The 13,561-nt window shown below is 43.8% G+C and overlaps 1 protein-coding gene across 1 annotated transcript; it reads right to left on the minus strand.

Annotated features, from left to right (window-relative positions):
* Positions 1-4,096: 4,096 nt before the first annotated feature.
* On the minus strand, positions 4,097-6,407 carry LOC308405241 (nuclear factor 7, ovary-like). Its single transcript, XM_080895738.1, has one exon. The coding sequence runs from the start codon at positions 6,370-6,372 to the stop codon at positions 4,987-4,989; it is 1,386 nt and encodes a 461-aa protein (XP_080751864.1). The 5' UTR covers positions 6,373-6,407; the 3' UTR covers positions 4,097-4,986.
* Positions 6,408-13,561: the final 7,154 nt, after the last annotated feature.

Raw genomic sequence — 13,561 nt, forward strand, 5'->3', positions numbered from 1 at the left:
GAGAGTAGAATTAACAGTAACAGTATTGTAGAAATTCATTTCACCGAAACAATAACGTGGCGCAGTGTGACGCATGCACCAGTTTATTGTATTTCCAGACTTGCTTTCGGCACAATTTACAGTGCACGCTACTCTGTTTTTTGTCAGACTTGAAATAGCTGAAATACCTTCACACTACGGAACTTCTATGGCTCTTCCGTTCGACAATCTCTCCGGCATTGGAACCATCCATCCATCCATCCATCCATCTTCATCCGCTTTATCCGGAGCCGGGTCGCGGGGGCAGCAGCCTAAGCAAAGAGGCCCAGACCTCCTGATAGGTTTGTAGGTTTGTAGCTTGTACCTATCCGCTGGAACGTTGAAGACAATATAATTACACTGCAAAGCAAGACACAAGCAGGCTGGTTTACTCATGCATGAGGGAAATCTGGCTGGGGCCGAGTGTCGTCCCACCACCTAGCCTCCGTCAGACTCTCAGCCAGGCTCCCCATAGCACTCCTTTTATTGTGGTTACATGAATATGCATAGGGTCATTAACATATGACATCTTACATAGGTATACATGTGAACAAAGAATAGTGTGTGTGTGTGTGTGTGTGTGTGTGTGTGTGTGTGTGGGGTCCAGATGTGACCCTGTGAAGACTCCCCAAAGCTGGTGCCAGGAGTCTAGCGGTCCATCTGAACAAAGGGCTCTTATACTTAAACAGATATACGTGTGCTTGCTATACCATAAATCAACAAGAAAAGAGAAACTCTCCTAGGGAGTATGTGATTTATACCAAGGACACTCTAGAAGAACGGATGCACTCCCTAACACACAGAGCTGTTACTTTAGGATGAAACATCCTTTCAATCCACCAATGATTATATACACTTCTAAGCATATATGAGTAAATATTTCTAAGCATAAATGACAATCAACAATACAAATCTAACACCTCCCTCTCCCCAGCCACCTCCTCCAGCTTATCCGGGGGAACACCAAGGCGTTCCCAGGCCAGCCGAGAGATATAATCTCTCCAGCGTGTCCTGGGTCTGCCCCGGGGCCTCCTCCCGGTGGGACATGCCTGGAACACCTCACCCAGGAGGTGCCCAGGGGGCATCCTTGTCAGATGCCCGAACCACCTCAGCTGGCTCCTTTCGATGTGGAGCAGCAGCTGCTCTACTCTGAGCCCCTCCCGGATGGCCGAACTTCTCACCCTATCTCTAAGGGAGAGGCCAGCCACCCTTCGGAGGAAGCTCATTTCTGCCGCTTGTATCCGCGATCTCGTTCTTTCGGTCACTACCCACAGCTCGTGGCCATAGGTGAGGGTAGGGACGTAGATCGACCGGTAAATTGAGAGCTTCGCTTTTACACTCAGCTCCCTCTTCACCACGACGGACCGGTGCAGCGTCCGCATTACTGCAGCCGCAGCCCCAATCCGTCTGTCGATCTCCGGCTCCCTTCTCCCATCACTCGCGAACAAGACCCCGAGATACTTGAACTCCTCCACTTGGGGCAGGAACTCATCCCCGACCCGGAGTGGGCACTCCACCCTTTTCCGGCTGAGAACCATGGCCTCAGATTTGGAGGTGCTGATCCTCATTCCCGCTGCTTCACACTCGGCTGCGAACCGTTCCAATGCGAGCTGGAGGTCCTCACCCGATGAAGCCAACAGAACCACATCATCTGCAAAAATCAGAGATGAGATTCTGAGGCCACCAAAGCGAAAGCCCTCCGCCACTTGGCTGCGCCTAGAAATCCTGTCCATAAAAATTATGAACAGAACCGGAGACAAAGGGCAGCCCTGGCGGAGCCCATCACCCACCGGGAACGAGTCCGACTTATTGCCGGCAATGCGAACCAAGCTCTTGCAACGGTTGTATAGGGATCGAATGGCCCGTAGCAATGGGCCAGACACCCCATACTCCCGCAACACCACCCACAGGACACCCCGAGGGACACGGTCGAATGCCTTCTCCAAGTCCACAAAACACATGTAGACTGGTTGGGCAAACTCCCATGCACCCTCAAGTATCCTGGAGAGGATAAAGAGCTGGTCCAGTGTTCCGCGACCAGGACGAAAACCGCATTGTTCCTCCTGTATCCGAGGTTCGACTAGCGGACGAACTCTCCTTTCCAGCACCCTGGCATAGACTTTCCCAGGGAGGCTGAGGAGTGTGATCCCCCTGTAGTTAAAATTGTCAGGCGGTGGAAGGAATACTTCGAGGACCTCCTTAATCCTTAATCATTGGAACCATCATCTGTTTTCTCTTCGGTAACCTTCGGTCATGCTCGGTTGATTTTTCTTGTCGGCACACTCATTTCCTCCATTACCCGGGCAGTACGGTCGCTGGCTGCTTCCCAAACAAATACACATGTGCGGCTTGGCACTTGTGCTGTACGTAACAAGTCACGTGACGCTGCGGCTGTGATTGGTTCGGCTCTGCGCTACTTAATTTGGATTGGCTGACCTTTTTTTTTTTTTTTTTTAAGAGGACAAGAGCGGCGAGGTCTATCGCGATAGTTTAATTTCTCTATCGAGTAAAAGTTATATCGCGATACATATCGTTATCGTTCTATCGCCCAGCTCTAGTGTACATACATATACATACAATTAAAAAAAATTATATACAGAGGTTAGTTGGATATTGTACAAAGGAAATGGCATTTATGTACAGTATGGAGTGCATAATGTTGAATTTCTGGTAAGTGAAGGTGAGGTGTCTATGAAATGTTCAGCAGTCTGATGGCCGCTCGTTCGGGACTGGATACAAACAACCTGCTGCTTAACACCGAGAAGACCAAGGAGCTCATCGTGGACTACAGGAGGAATGCTGACCCACATCCACCCATCCACATTAAGGGGACGGCTGTGGAGCGTGTGAGCAGCTTCAAGTTCCTGGGAGTCCACATCTCCGAGGATCTCACCTGGACGACCAACTGCTCCAAGCTGGTCAAGAAGGCTCACCAGCGCCTCTTCTTCTTGAGGACTCTGAGGAAGAACCACCTGTCCTCAGACATCCTGGTGAACTTCTATCGCTGCACCATCGAGAGCATCCTGACCAACTGTATAACAGTCTGGTACGGGAACTGCTCTGCCTCGGACCGGAAGGCGTTGCAGAGGGTCGTGAAAACTGCCCAGCGCATTGCCGGAGCACCACTTCCTGCCATAAAAGACATCTACAGGAAGCGGTGTCTGAAAAGGGCTGGGAAAATCATCAAAGACCCCAGTCACCCATCACATGGACTCTTCACCCTCCTGCCCTCTGGGAGGTGCTACAGGAGCCTCCGGACTAAGACCACCAGGTACCGGAACAGCTTCTTCCCCACAGCTGTCAGACTCCTGAACTCTGCCTCCTGACATCTGACCCACGTTAAACTCATGGACTGAACATACACACACCCACAATGGACAACTGTACCCTCAAACACGCAATAATAACATGGACTGAACCACCACTCACAACCACTAGCACTTTATATAGCCTCTGTAGAAATTATCCACACCCCCACTTATCTTAACTGCACTACTGTATAGCTCTGTGTAAATAATCATTCTGTACATACGATAATTTTTAACCCTACAACTGTTTACAACTTGCATAGTTCACATTTCTGTATAGCTGTATATCCCAGATTCTGTAAAGTTATTTATTTCATATTCTGTATAGTTTTTCATATTTATATCCTGTTCATAGCTTGTACTCACTACAGTCTGTACATACTTATAGTTATAGAATATTCACAACATACTTCATACCGTCTACATTATAACATAATAGACCCCTTTCTGTAATATACTTACATATCTATATTATTGCTAATATATATTGTAATATATCTATATCACTAAAGCACTTCTGGATGGATGCAAACTGCATTTTGTTGCCCTGTACCTGTGCATGTGCAATGACAATAAAGTTGAATTCTATTCTATACTGCAGTACCAGTGGATCAACGCAAAGTGAACCCGGACAAAACTATTACCATCATCTTGCTTTACATTCCCACTGTGTATAGCCATGAGACCAGTTTTCCTACACTTCAATCAATTCAATCTTCATGCGAAGAGGGGGAAAAAAAAAAACTTCCACAGGACTCTGATGTGAAAAGATATAAACAAAAATTTATTCCACAGCTTGTAAATCTTCTTATAGGAATAATCAGGACTAAGTTATCCTCAAGAACAACAACAACAAAAAAAACTATGGTAGGAGAACTGTGGCTCTGTCCTCCTCTCTTGCAGCATCTTGCCTCTGCTATACTTTTTTCTCTCCCACTCCCCCCTTTAGCAACGCATGTTATCATTTGCATAAATCCACAATGCTGGGTTTTTAACTATAAACCAAGCCTTTAAGGCACACGTATTCATGGTTTTACTTAACCAATCCAACAATAATGGAGTAAAAATAAATTTAGTTCAATCATATCCATGAATTTACTTATTAAATTACTAAATACACACAATAAGTTTAACAAAAAAATATAAATACTAAAATATATTAACTATATTAACTTTGCTCATAAAAACGGCATATTCCATACAGCAACACATTCAAAACAACAATGAAGACATGTCATGAAATACAAAGAATAGTTGTGTATGAACTGTTTCAAACTTTGTGTCATGGAAAAAGAAATCCAGCTCACATTCGAGCAAGTTGGCTATTAGCTTGTTCCTAACAAGAACAAAGCTGACATTAAAATTCATAAGTCTAACTTTCCTTTAAGCTGTAGCAACCCTGGTTTTATCCTCGAACACAAAGTCTTAAAAACTAGAAAACAAGAATCTAGGCAAAACAGGGAAAAGGCAATGATCAGTTGAAGTCTGTATTCAATGAGGAGATTATTTACATAACATGACCTATAGCGAGTACTGGCTTGAATAAAGTGAATGAAAGCCAAATATGGATTGTGGTTTCAACAATATGTTTAAGGAGGACAGCTGCAGTTTAACAGCTTCAATTCACTGACAGGAAACAACATTAGAAACATCATCATCCTCAACTCATCTGCTCCACTGACACTGACACCTTCAACGGACACACCTTCACTTCATCAGCCCAAATGTATGGAAACATCCTGTGAGTGAAAGTGTGTGTGAAGGTGTGTATGTGTGTGTTAGTATCAGGATCAGAGAACGACAGCTTTCCTCTGTTCCAGTCCAGATTCACTCTGATCCTCTGGAGCTTCTTCGCAATTGGGAGAGCAGTGGATCCAGTTGATGGTGAACATGATGAGTATGTACCTTTATATAACAATATAGTCCATAATTCAGACTGTATGATTCCCTTCCTCTGCACAGACTCTGCCAACACACCCAGTCTCCACCATTTACTGTCTCCAACATCGACATCCCAGCTGTGAGTCCCTGAGTTAAAGCCCTCAGAGCCCAGGACAGAGTAGTAAAAATCAATCCTCTCTGGATTATCAGGAAGCTGCTGTTCATCTCCTTCTACCACACTGGTCAGATCTTCAGACAGGATGAGGCTTGGATGAGCAGTGTTTGGGTCCAGAATGAGAGGAGTGTAGGAGACCATGTCCTTCATGTTGTTCCAGATGTTGAAGGTCAGGTTGCCCAGGTGTTTGGCCTGGTCTATCAGAGCTCCTGAGGGCAGCTGTGGATCATCCAGCAGGGGGCAGCGCTGGACTCTTTCCACTGCAGCCTTGTAGTTGTGCAGGAATGAGACGTCTTCAGCTCTCAGCTCCTCTTCTGTGGCTCTGACTGTGTCTGAAAGAGCTGCTATCTCTCTGCTCAGAGCCTCCATCTTCTCCTCCATCATCCCACTCTTCTGCTCCTCTTCCTCCCTCAGTGCAGCCAGCCTGGCCTCCTCTTCCTCTGCTAGAAACTGGTGAAGCTTCTTAAACTGCTCCTTAATCTGCCTCTCTGTGTGTCGGGCCTGGACCTTAATGTGTTCTGCTGTTTGATCAAACTTCACTTGAACTCGTTTGCAAACCTTTAACTTCTTCTTTAAGGGCTCCAGAGTTTCCTGAAGTTCCTTCTTGTGTTGTTGTGCAGCTTCATCGATGGGTCTGAATCTGTGACTGGTGTGATTTTCTGAGTCTCTGCAGACGACACACACTGGCTGCTGATGGTCCAGACAGAAGAGTTTGAGTTTCTCAGAGTGCAGACTGCAGAGAGCCTCTGAAGCTCTCTGATCTCTCTCCTGTAAGAACGACTCACACAGGTTCTTTAAAGCTCGGTTTAAAGGTGGATCATCCTTTGAAGATATGTTCTTACAAACTGGACACTCACGTATCTGTTTTTTGATCCACCATCTATTCAGACAGTCTTTACAGAAGCTGTGGCTACATGACAGAATAACAGGATCTCTGAAGACCTCCTGACAGACCGGACAGCAGAGATCCTCCTCTGATCTGGAAGCCATTGAGTCTGTGAGTGAAGCTGAAAACAGCAGACAGGAAGTACAGTCAGTCCTGGCTCCCCTCCCTCCTCTACCACCTTCACTGAAACTTGCTTTGAGTCGTGTTTTTGCTCAAACTCACATTCAGTGTGTGGAGCGTCAGCAGCTTGAAGCAGCAGTGTTGGAGTTTTCCACTTTTCTCTCCTGTAGCTGGACTCACTCAGAGGAAGCTGCTAGTTTGGTCTGAGCTCAGTCTGATCGTCTGTGCGTCTCTCTGCACTGAGGAAGAAAAATAGTCTGTTTCCTTGTTTGTCGCATGTGAATGACGTTAGGGGCGGAACTTCATTCAACTTCCCAAACCCCATCGGCGGAGCGGGGGAAGGGGGCCGGGCGTATTGGTCTTAAGTCCGGGTTATTTTTTCAGAAGCCCGGGGTCTTTTGGAGTGTAATTTGTTTCATAGTTAGATGCCTGAATGACAACTGTATAAAACAAAAACTACACACAATATTTGAAGCACATTGCGCACAGTCGTAAACCCCCCCTGATTTTGGTACGATCCGAGCTCAGGCACGACTGAGCACAGCACTTACGTATGTGAGCGAGGGGGGAGAAGCTGCTGCGAGTTTGCTCTAGTGCAGCCGGAGGAGAGCTTAAGTTTGACCAGGTACCAAGCAAATCATCCGTACTGTACAAATAATGTAAATATGACGGTGAATCACGAAAGACTGATGTCAAACTGATCACTTTACTTTACGTTACTCGCTCTTCGATTGAACCAACAAATGACGAAATGAAAAGCCGAACAACAACAATGCTGTTTCTTTAGAGTCTTAGCTTACATGTGTGTTTCATATTTTCAGTTGTTACCCTCCACAGCTAAATAACTCACAGTTGAAACCAGATATTATCATACACTTTAGGGAAAAACAAGAGCATTTTTTTACTGTTAAACATCAGTTTAGAGTGAACTTTTCTGTTTTAGATAAATAAATATTGAAATATCTTTTGAATTAGTTAAATGTCAGAATAAAAAGAGGGAGCTGTCTATTTTAATCACTTTCATCAACTTTAGGAGTACATGTACACTAAGTTTATTGTTAATTAATAAGAAAACTCCAGACGATTCATTCTGAGCTGAAGAAGATTCTGATAGGTTAGTGTGAGTAAACTGGTGGCACAGCTGTGGATGCATATAAGGCAAAACACAGAGCCTGTTTCTTTGACATGGCAAAATCAAGAGATATCAACCAAAACACCAGGAAAAGAATTGTGGAGCTCCATAAGTGTGGCTCAATTTTGAATACAATTTGGTGCCATTTGCAATTAAGAAATACAGAGTTTCTCTCTTTACTCTTAAAGTTAACAAATATGTTTTTTATATTTATCAATAAAAAATATTTAGTCTGATTTGAGTATGTAAGAGTATGTAAATATCTGGTTTCAACTGTATATTTGATGATGTTGGTGTTTGGCTTGATTGTCAACACAAAGAGGGAGAGAGAGGAGCAGAACAGAGATGGAACAATAGCAGGTGAGACAAACATGTTGGTCAAATGGTTGTTTGCCAAAACTCATCAGAACATGGTCGTGTCCAAATTCATGGGCTGCATCCTCCTGAGGCCGCATTTGTAGACCGATTACGTCACAGCGACGCGCCGAAGGCTGTCCAAATTCGTAGACTCCTCCGAATGCAGCCGACAAATGCGTCCTCCTTTTCCCCGAATTTGAAGGATGGGTCGGGTGTGTCCTTCGTGGCCTACCATATCCCAGAATTCATAGCGCGGCCCAGCCAAACTCCAGTTTCCAACAATGGCGACCGCTACTAAGTTTTAAAATTACTCTTACTAATCTTTCTGGGTCACAAAATAAACTTTTAACATATTTTCAGGCGAGAAAGTAGCTGTGTAAACATCAAATATCTGCTCGGTTTATCAAGATATCGCATATTTGCAAAAGTGCTTCGACGTTTTCGGAGACATCTGCTACCCACCAGCTCGATAGCTAGCCGGGAGCTCGAGGGTCACTGATGCGGCCGAGAACGGCACAACTTCCAGCACATCATTTTCAGATCACCGTGGACTTTCGCTACTCCGGTTAAACGTAATATATAAGTCACTTAGACAACCTAAAAATGATATTGTTGGGCTTTTTTCAGTGTTTTGTTTGTTCGTGAGTAAATCGGTTTGGCTGAGATTAAAGTTATTAGATTAGATTAGATAAAACTTTATTAATCCCCCGGGTGGGTTCCTCCTTAGTTTTTACACAGCTGACTAAATGTCAAACAGAAAACTGATTAAACAGAAGTGTGAGACGGTCGAGAATTTACGCCAGTGTCCTGTTATATTTTAGATAGCAAGGAGCAGACGACTGAGTTTATTAAACTCCACCGAGACAGCGGTGACGCTAATCAGAAGGCTAGACCGTTTACTTCCGGCCTACCTGACCCTACCCGAGGATGCAGCCCATGAATTTGGACACGACCCATGTGTCTAGTACCTAGTGGAACTTTTTAGATACAATTTTTTACTTTCAAATTCTATATTTATTAAGTTATGCGGGCTTGTTTGCACAACAAGGCTAAATAGTTACATAGTTATAGTTATATAGTTGATACAGGTATATAGTTCTGAATCTAAATAGTGTACTTTGGTAGAATTAGAAAATAATATGGTACAAACTCATGAAGACCAACACAGAGGGATCATTAAATAATAGTGATCTTTCAGATTGGTCAGGGGAAATCAGGAAAGTGAGAGAAAGCCAAAACACAACTGCAGGAAGCAGCAGGTGGATCGTTAAGGACAGCTGAAGGAGGTTTACTAGAAGGAGCAGCAGGAGATGATTTAGGAGAGTTCCTAAATCCAAGACAAAATGTCCTCCCACAGTAGCCACTGAGCCAGTTCGGAGGTCAATCAGTAAGAGTTGGTTTTAAAAGTTGAAATGGTTGGAGTATTCTGTTGTGTGGAACTTTGCTTTCTGTTTTTCATGTTGTATTTGTGAGAAGCAAAATACAAAAAGATGGCCTCAGTCATTCAGGGTTCTGCAACTGGAAGAGGGCTTTAGATGCCTTTAAGGAGCACGAAAAGAGTTCCAGCCATTCGTCTTTTATGATCTGCTGGCACAGCTTTAAAACCACAAAAAATCAAGGTGATGTTGTTGAGCAACTTAGATCAGCAAACAAGACGACAGTATCTCCACTGGATCTTAGCTGTAACAGGTTTCCTTGGAAAACAAGGAATACCATTCTGTGGCCATGATCAGCAGGAATCCACCAGTCATAATCACTTTCTTGAGTGCATGAAGCTGCAGAAAAAAACTGATCCATTTTTGAAAAATCACAGTCCTGTCTCACATACGACCTATCTGTCTCATTTTGCACAAAATGAGATGATAACCAGATAACATGAAATAACTGGAAATATAGTTAAAGAGATGAAGGAAGCTAAGACGTACTCTGTTGTGGCTGATGAGGCTGAGATGGGCACACGGAACATCTTGCAGTTTGTGTATGTTTTGTGTCATGTAAAGACCATATCAAAGAGTGTCAGTGAAGGTTCTCAGTCATCCAGGTCATTGTAGTCAAAGGAGCTTGCAAAGAAAAGCGTCTGGACTTCTTTAAGTAGCTTGAAGACGTTTCATCCGAGAAGCTTCTTCAGTTCTAAGGTCAAATGGTGGAGAGTCCCAGATTTAAACCTAGTGGGAGTTTCCTCCCACAGAGGGACAAAAGGACCCCCTGATGATCCTCTAATTGCTTGAGCCAAGGTGTGAAACTGGGTGTGGGTCCCAATCAGCCAGGGTTTCGGGTGAGTTCATTGTGAAACCTGGCCCCACCTTATCATGCGAATTCATGAGATCAGATGACCCAGGATGTGAGTGGGCGTTAAGGCGTCTGGGGAGGGAACTTAAAACTGGATTATAAATGGCAGAGAGTTGGTGTCGTAAACCCCCGCCTCTGTTCAAAGATGGTCGCTCACAGTGGACATAGATGGCTTCTTTCACTCCTCTTTCAAACCATCTGTCCTCTCTGTCCAAAATGTGAACATTGGCATCCTCAAAGCGAGGAATGCCCAGACCTCTACATTGGAGAGACCAAACAGCCACTTCACAAGCGCATGACACAACATAGAAGAGCCACCTCCACAGGACAAGACTCAGCAGTGATGAAACAAAAACTAAATTGGATCCCAGATAGTTTTTCTTCTTCTTCTCTTTAGTTTAGTTTTAGCAGTTTAACAGGTTTAATTTAAAATCTTTTCAGGTTTCAGGACATTTCTGTCACAGTTTCTCTCTGTTAAGTAAATGAAAGTAACTCTATGAGCTCATGAAACTACATACAGTACATATGACAGAATTGCACCTGCTATGAGTGAGGGAATAAGTGTTATGTTTGTCTACAAAGATAGATGTCAGAAAACACAAATCAACCAGTTGACTTGAACTGCAGGGATGTCTTAAAGACATAAACTTCAGATAAAACAGATTATTTTACTCTGGCCAAAATATTTGCATTTACTATGAAAGCTGCTCAGCTCATGTGTAACGACTGAAGAGAGGAAGCTATGTGGTAGTTTGTCAGCTCTGCACGCCCCCTGCTGGAGATATCTGGTAATTGTTTATCATCTTATTACTGCATGACTGTACTTTCAGTTCCGGACATGACCTCAGATATGACTTTAAACTTCATAAGAAAGATGACCAGTCTGTCTCCATGGTGATGACCCCACCTACTGAGATTGGATGTAAAGACTGATGCTGTTACAACAAAGTATAATATCTGCATTGAACCAATCAGACAGTTTTCAGTGGGAGAAACATTTCGTCACTCATCCAGGTGACTTCTTCAGTCTCAGCTGACTGCAGGTTTCCCCAAGCTTATAAACAGTATATTTGCATAATGATGATTATTACTAGATGATTATAATTGTTAATTCGGTAAATTTATGGTTAGATGTGTGTGACTGATTGTTTCAGCTGTGGTGGTGTCTGATACTCTGAGAGTAAAGTGAAATACAGATTCCCTGTTTTCTGATCAGGTTAAAAAAGTTTGTAATAATCTGTCGCTGAAGCTCACTTGGAAAGCTTCAGACTCTCTGACCATCAGCATTCTGAGGTCTGAGGGGGTTTTCAGAAATAATGATGTTTTCCAGTGATCTGATTGGCCACAGGTGATAGTTATGCTCCCGCTGAACTCTATTCTCAAAAATAATCTGCTCCAGTGCAAGTTAGGTCTGCAGACTCTGTAACCATGGCGATGTACCCTCTGAAGAAGTGAGGTGCGCAGAGGTTACCTGGATATCTCTTTATCCTGACTCAGTGTGTTGTAGGTTGTGTAGGAAGTGTTTCAAACTTCATACATAAGAATGCAGGTTCAAGCACGTTAGCCTACAAATGTTAGCTTGCTGCTAACAAGGACACAGCTGATGTTAAAGTTTTAAATCCAACTTTCCTGAAGCTGTAGGAACTCTGGTCTCATCCTCAAACGTCAGGAGCTGCTGCTCCATCAGAAACACCACAGAAGAAAAACCACAGTGGATCAGAGAGGGTATTTTTATTCTCTTGACTGAACAGGGACATTAATGGGCATTATTATAAAAATAAGATAAGTACACCTCCCTGATTATAATTATAATTAAATTGCTTGCATTTATAGTGCCGGGGCAGGTCTTATATAAACAATCACACTGGTAGAGGTAGGGTCACCAACTTTGTAACTATCAAATAAGGGACACTGGTGTGGCACAAGCACAATGCACAGCCAGCTGAACTGTATGATTATATTCTTAAAGTCAAAATGCAGTAAAATGTTGGTATTCAGTTCAATCAATAGCTCATCTAAATCAATAAAGAAAATACAGTAAATGATGACAGAAATCACATGTGCATTACCTTGAAAAATAAGCAAAAAAGAAAAATAGTCAAAGAAAATATTGTAAGTACAGGTCTCAGTTACCCAGTATATTATGTTACGCAGACCAAACAACACCTTATTTTTAAGAATCGTGTATTACTCCTCACACCTGATGTGTGCGACGGGCATCACTGACAGATGTGACTATACACAAGTACTCCTCTGATGTAACTGCAGTCAAATCAGTTTTGGTATTTGCTAGAGTGCCAGCTGTTAGTCAGAAAATGACATTCCAGGTAACGGTAATTATACGGGACATTTAAGGTAGAATACTGCAGAAACCTATGTTGCTCATTTTACGGGACATCCTAGATAAAACGGGATCTGACTGGACTGATTTGAGCCTCAAAGATCGTACACATGGAGATGGATTTTTACTATGATGGTATGTTTGTGTTTCCGCTCATGTAATAACAATAATGTCTTCCTCAGAGGATCCACCTGTGCTTCCTCTCCTCTCTCCTCCACCTGTTACAGTGAGGGAACGTCCTCCATGATGGAGGAGCTGCTGGAAAGTGCTGAGAGTTTCCTCCAGAGTGAGACCTCTGTCACAGTTCAGAGGATCTACGGCAGCAGAGACCTTCATGGACACTAAAAGTCTCAAACACACAACAACAACATCACACTGACTCCACTCTGACATCACTGATCAATAATCAAAGAACACACAGATCAAACTGATTGATCAGCCATCAGAGGAGTCGGATCAATGGAGCTGCTTCTGTTCCTGATGTCCCCTGTTTGATGCTGGACCTGAACTCTCCCTGCAGAGGAGACACAAGACAGTCAGAGACAGACACACACACACACACACACACACACACACACACACACACACACACACACACACACACACACACACACACACACACACACACACAAACCTTTGACTCTGAGCAGCACTCTTTTGTATCTCTTGATCTCCCCGTAGACTCTACAGCTGTACCTCCCACTGTCTCTCTCTGTGGGCTGTTTCAGGGTCAGACTGAGGTCTCCAGGCTTCAGCAGAGATCTTCTCTTCATCTTTGTTCGGTCTCTGTAAAGCTGGTGCTGTTCTCCAGGCTGATCAGAGCCGTTCTTATACACGTGGACCTTCCTGTCATCATTGTTCCACCACACCACCTTAGCATCTGCAGGCAGCTCTTTTGTGGTTTTGAAAGGTAGCTCTACAGACTCCGCCCCCTCCTCCACCTCCACCTGACAGACTGAAGGACAACAAATTTCATAAACAGTCTAAAGCACAAACTAAGATTTGTGTTCATGAAGATCTCATCATCTCTTCATCTTCTGCAGCTCACACCCAG

Source organism: Rhamphochromis sp. 'chilingali', assembly GCF_963969265.1.
Source record: "Rhamphochromis sp. 'chilingali' genome assembly, chromosome: 1".
In the NCBI taxonomy this organism is placed as follows: domain Eukaryota; kingdom Metazoa; phylum Chordata; class Actinopteri; order Cichliformes; family Cichlidae; genus Rhamphochromis; species Rhamphochromis sp. 'chilingali'.

What these genes read in the sequence shown, in the direction of transcription:
- LOC308405241 (XM_080895738.1), bottom strand. Translation starts at nt 6,372, where the DNA reads ATGGCTTCCAGATCAGAGGAGGATCTCTGCTGTCCGGTCTGTCAGGAG.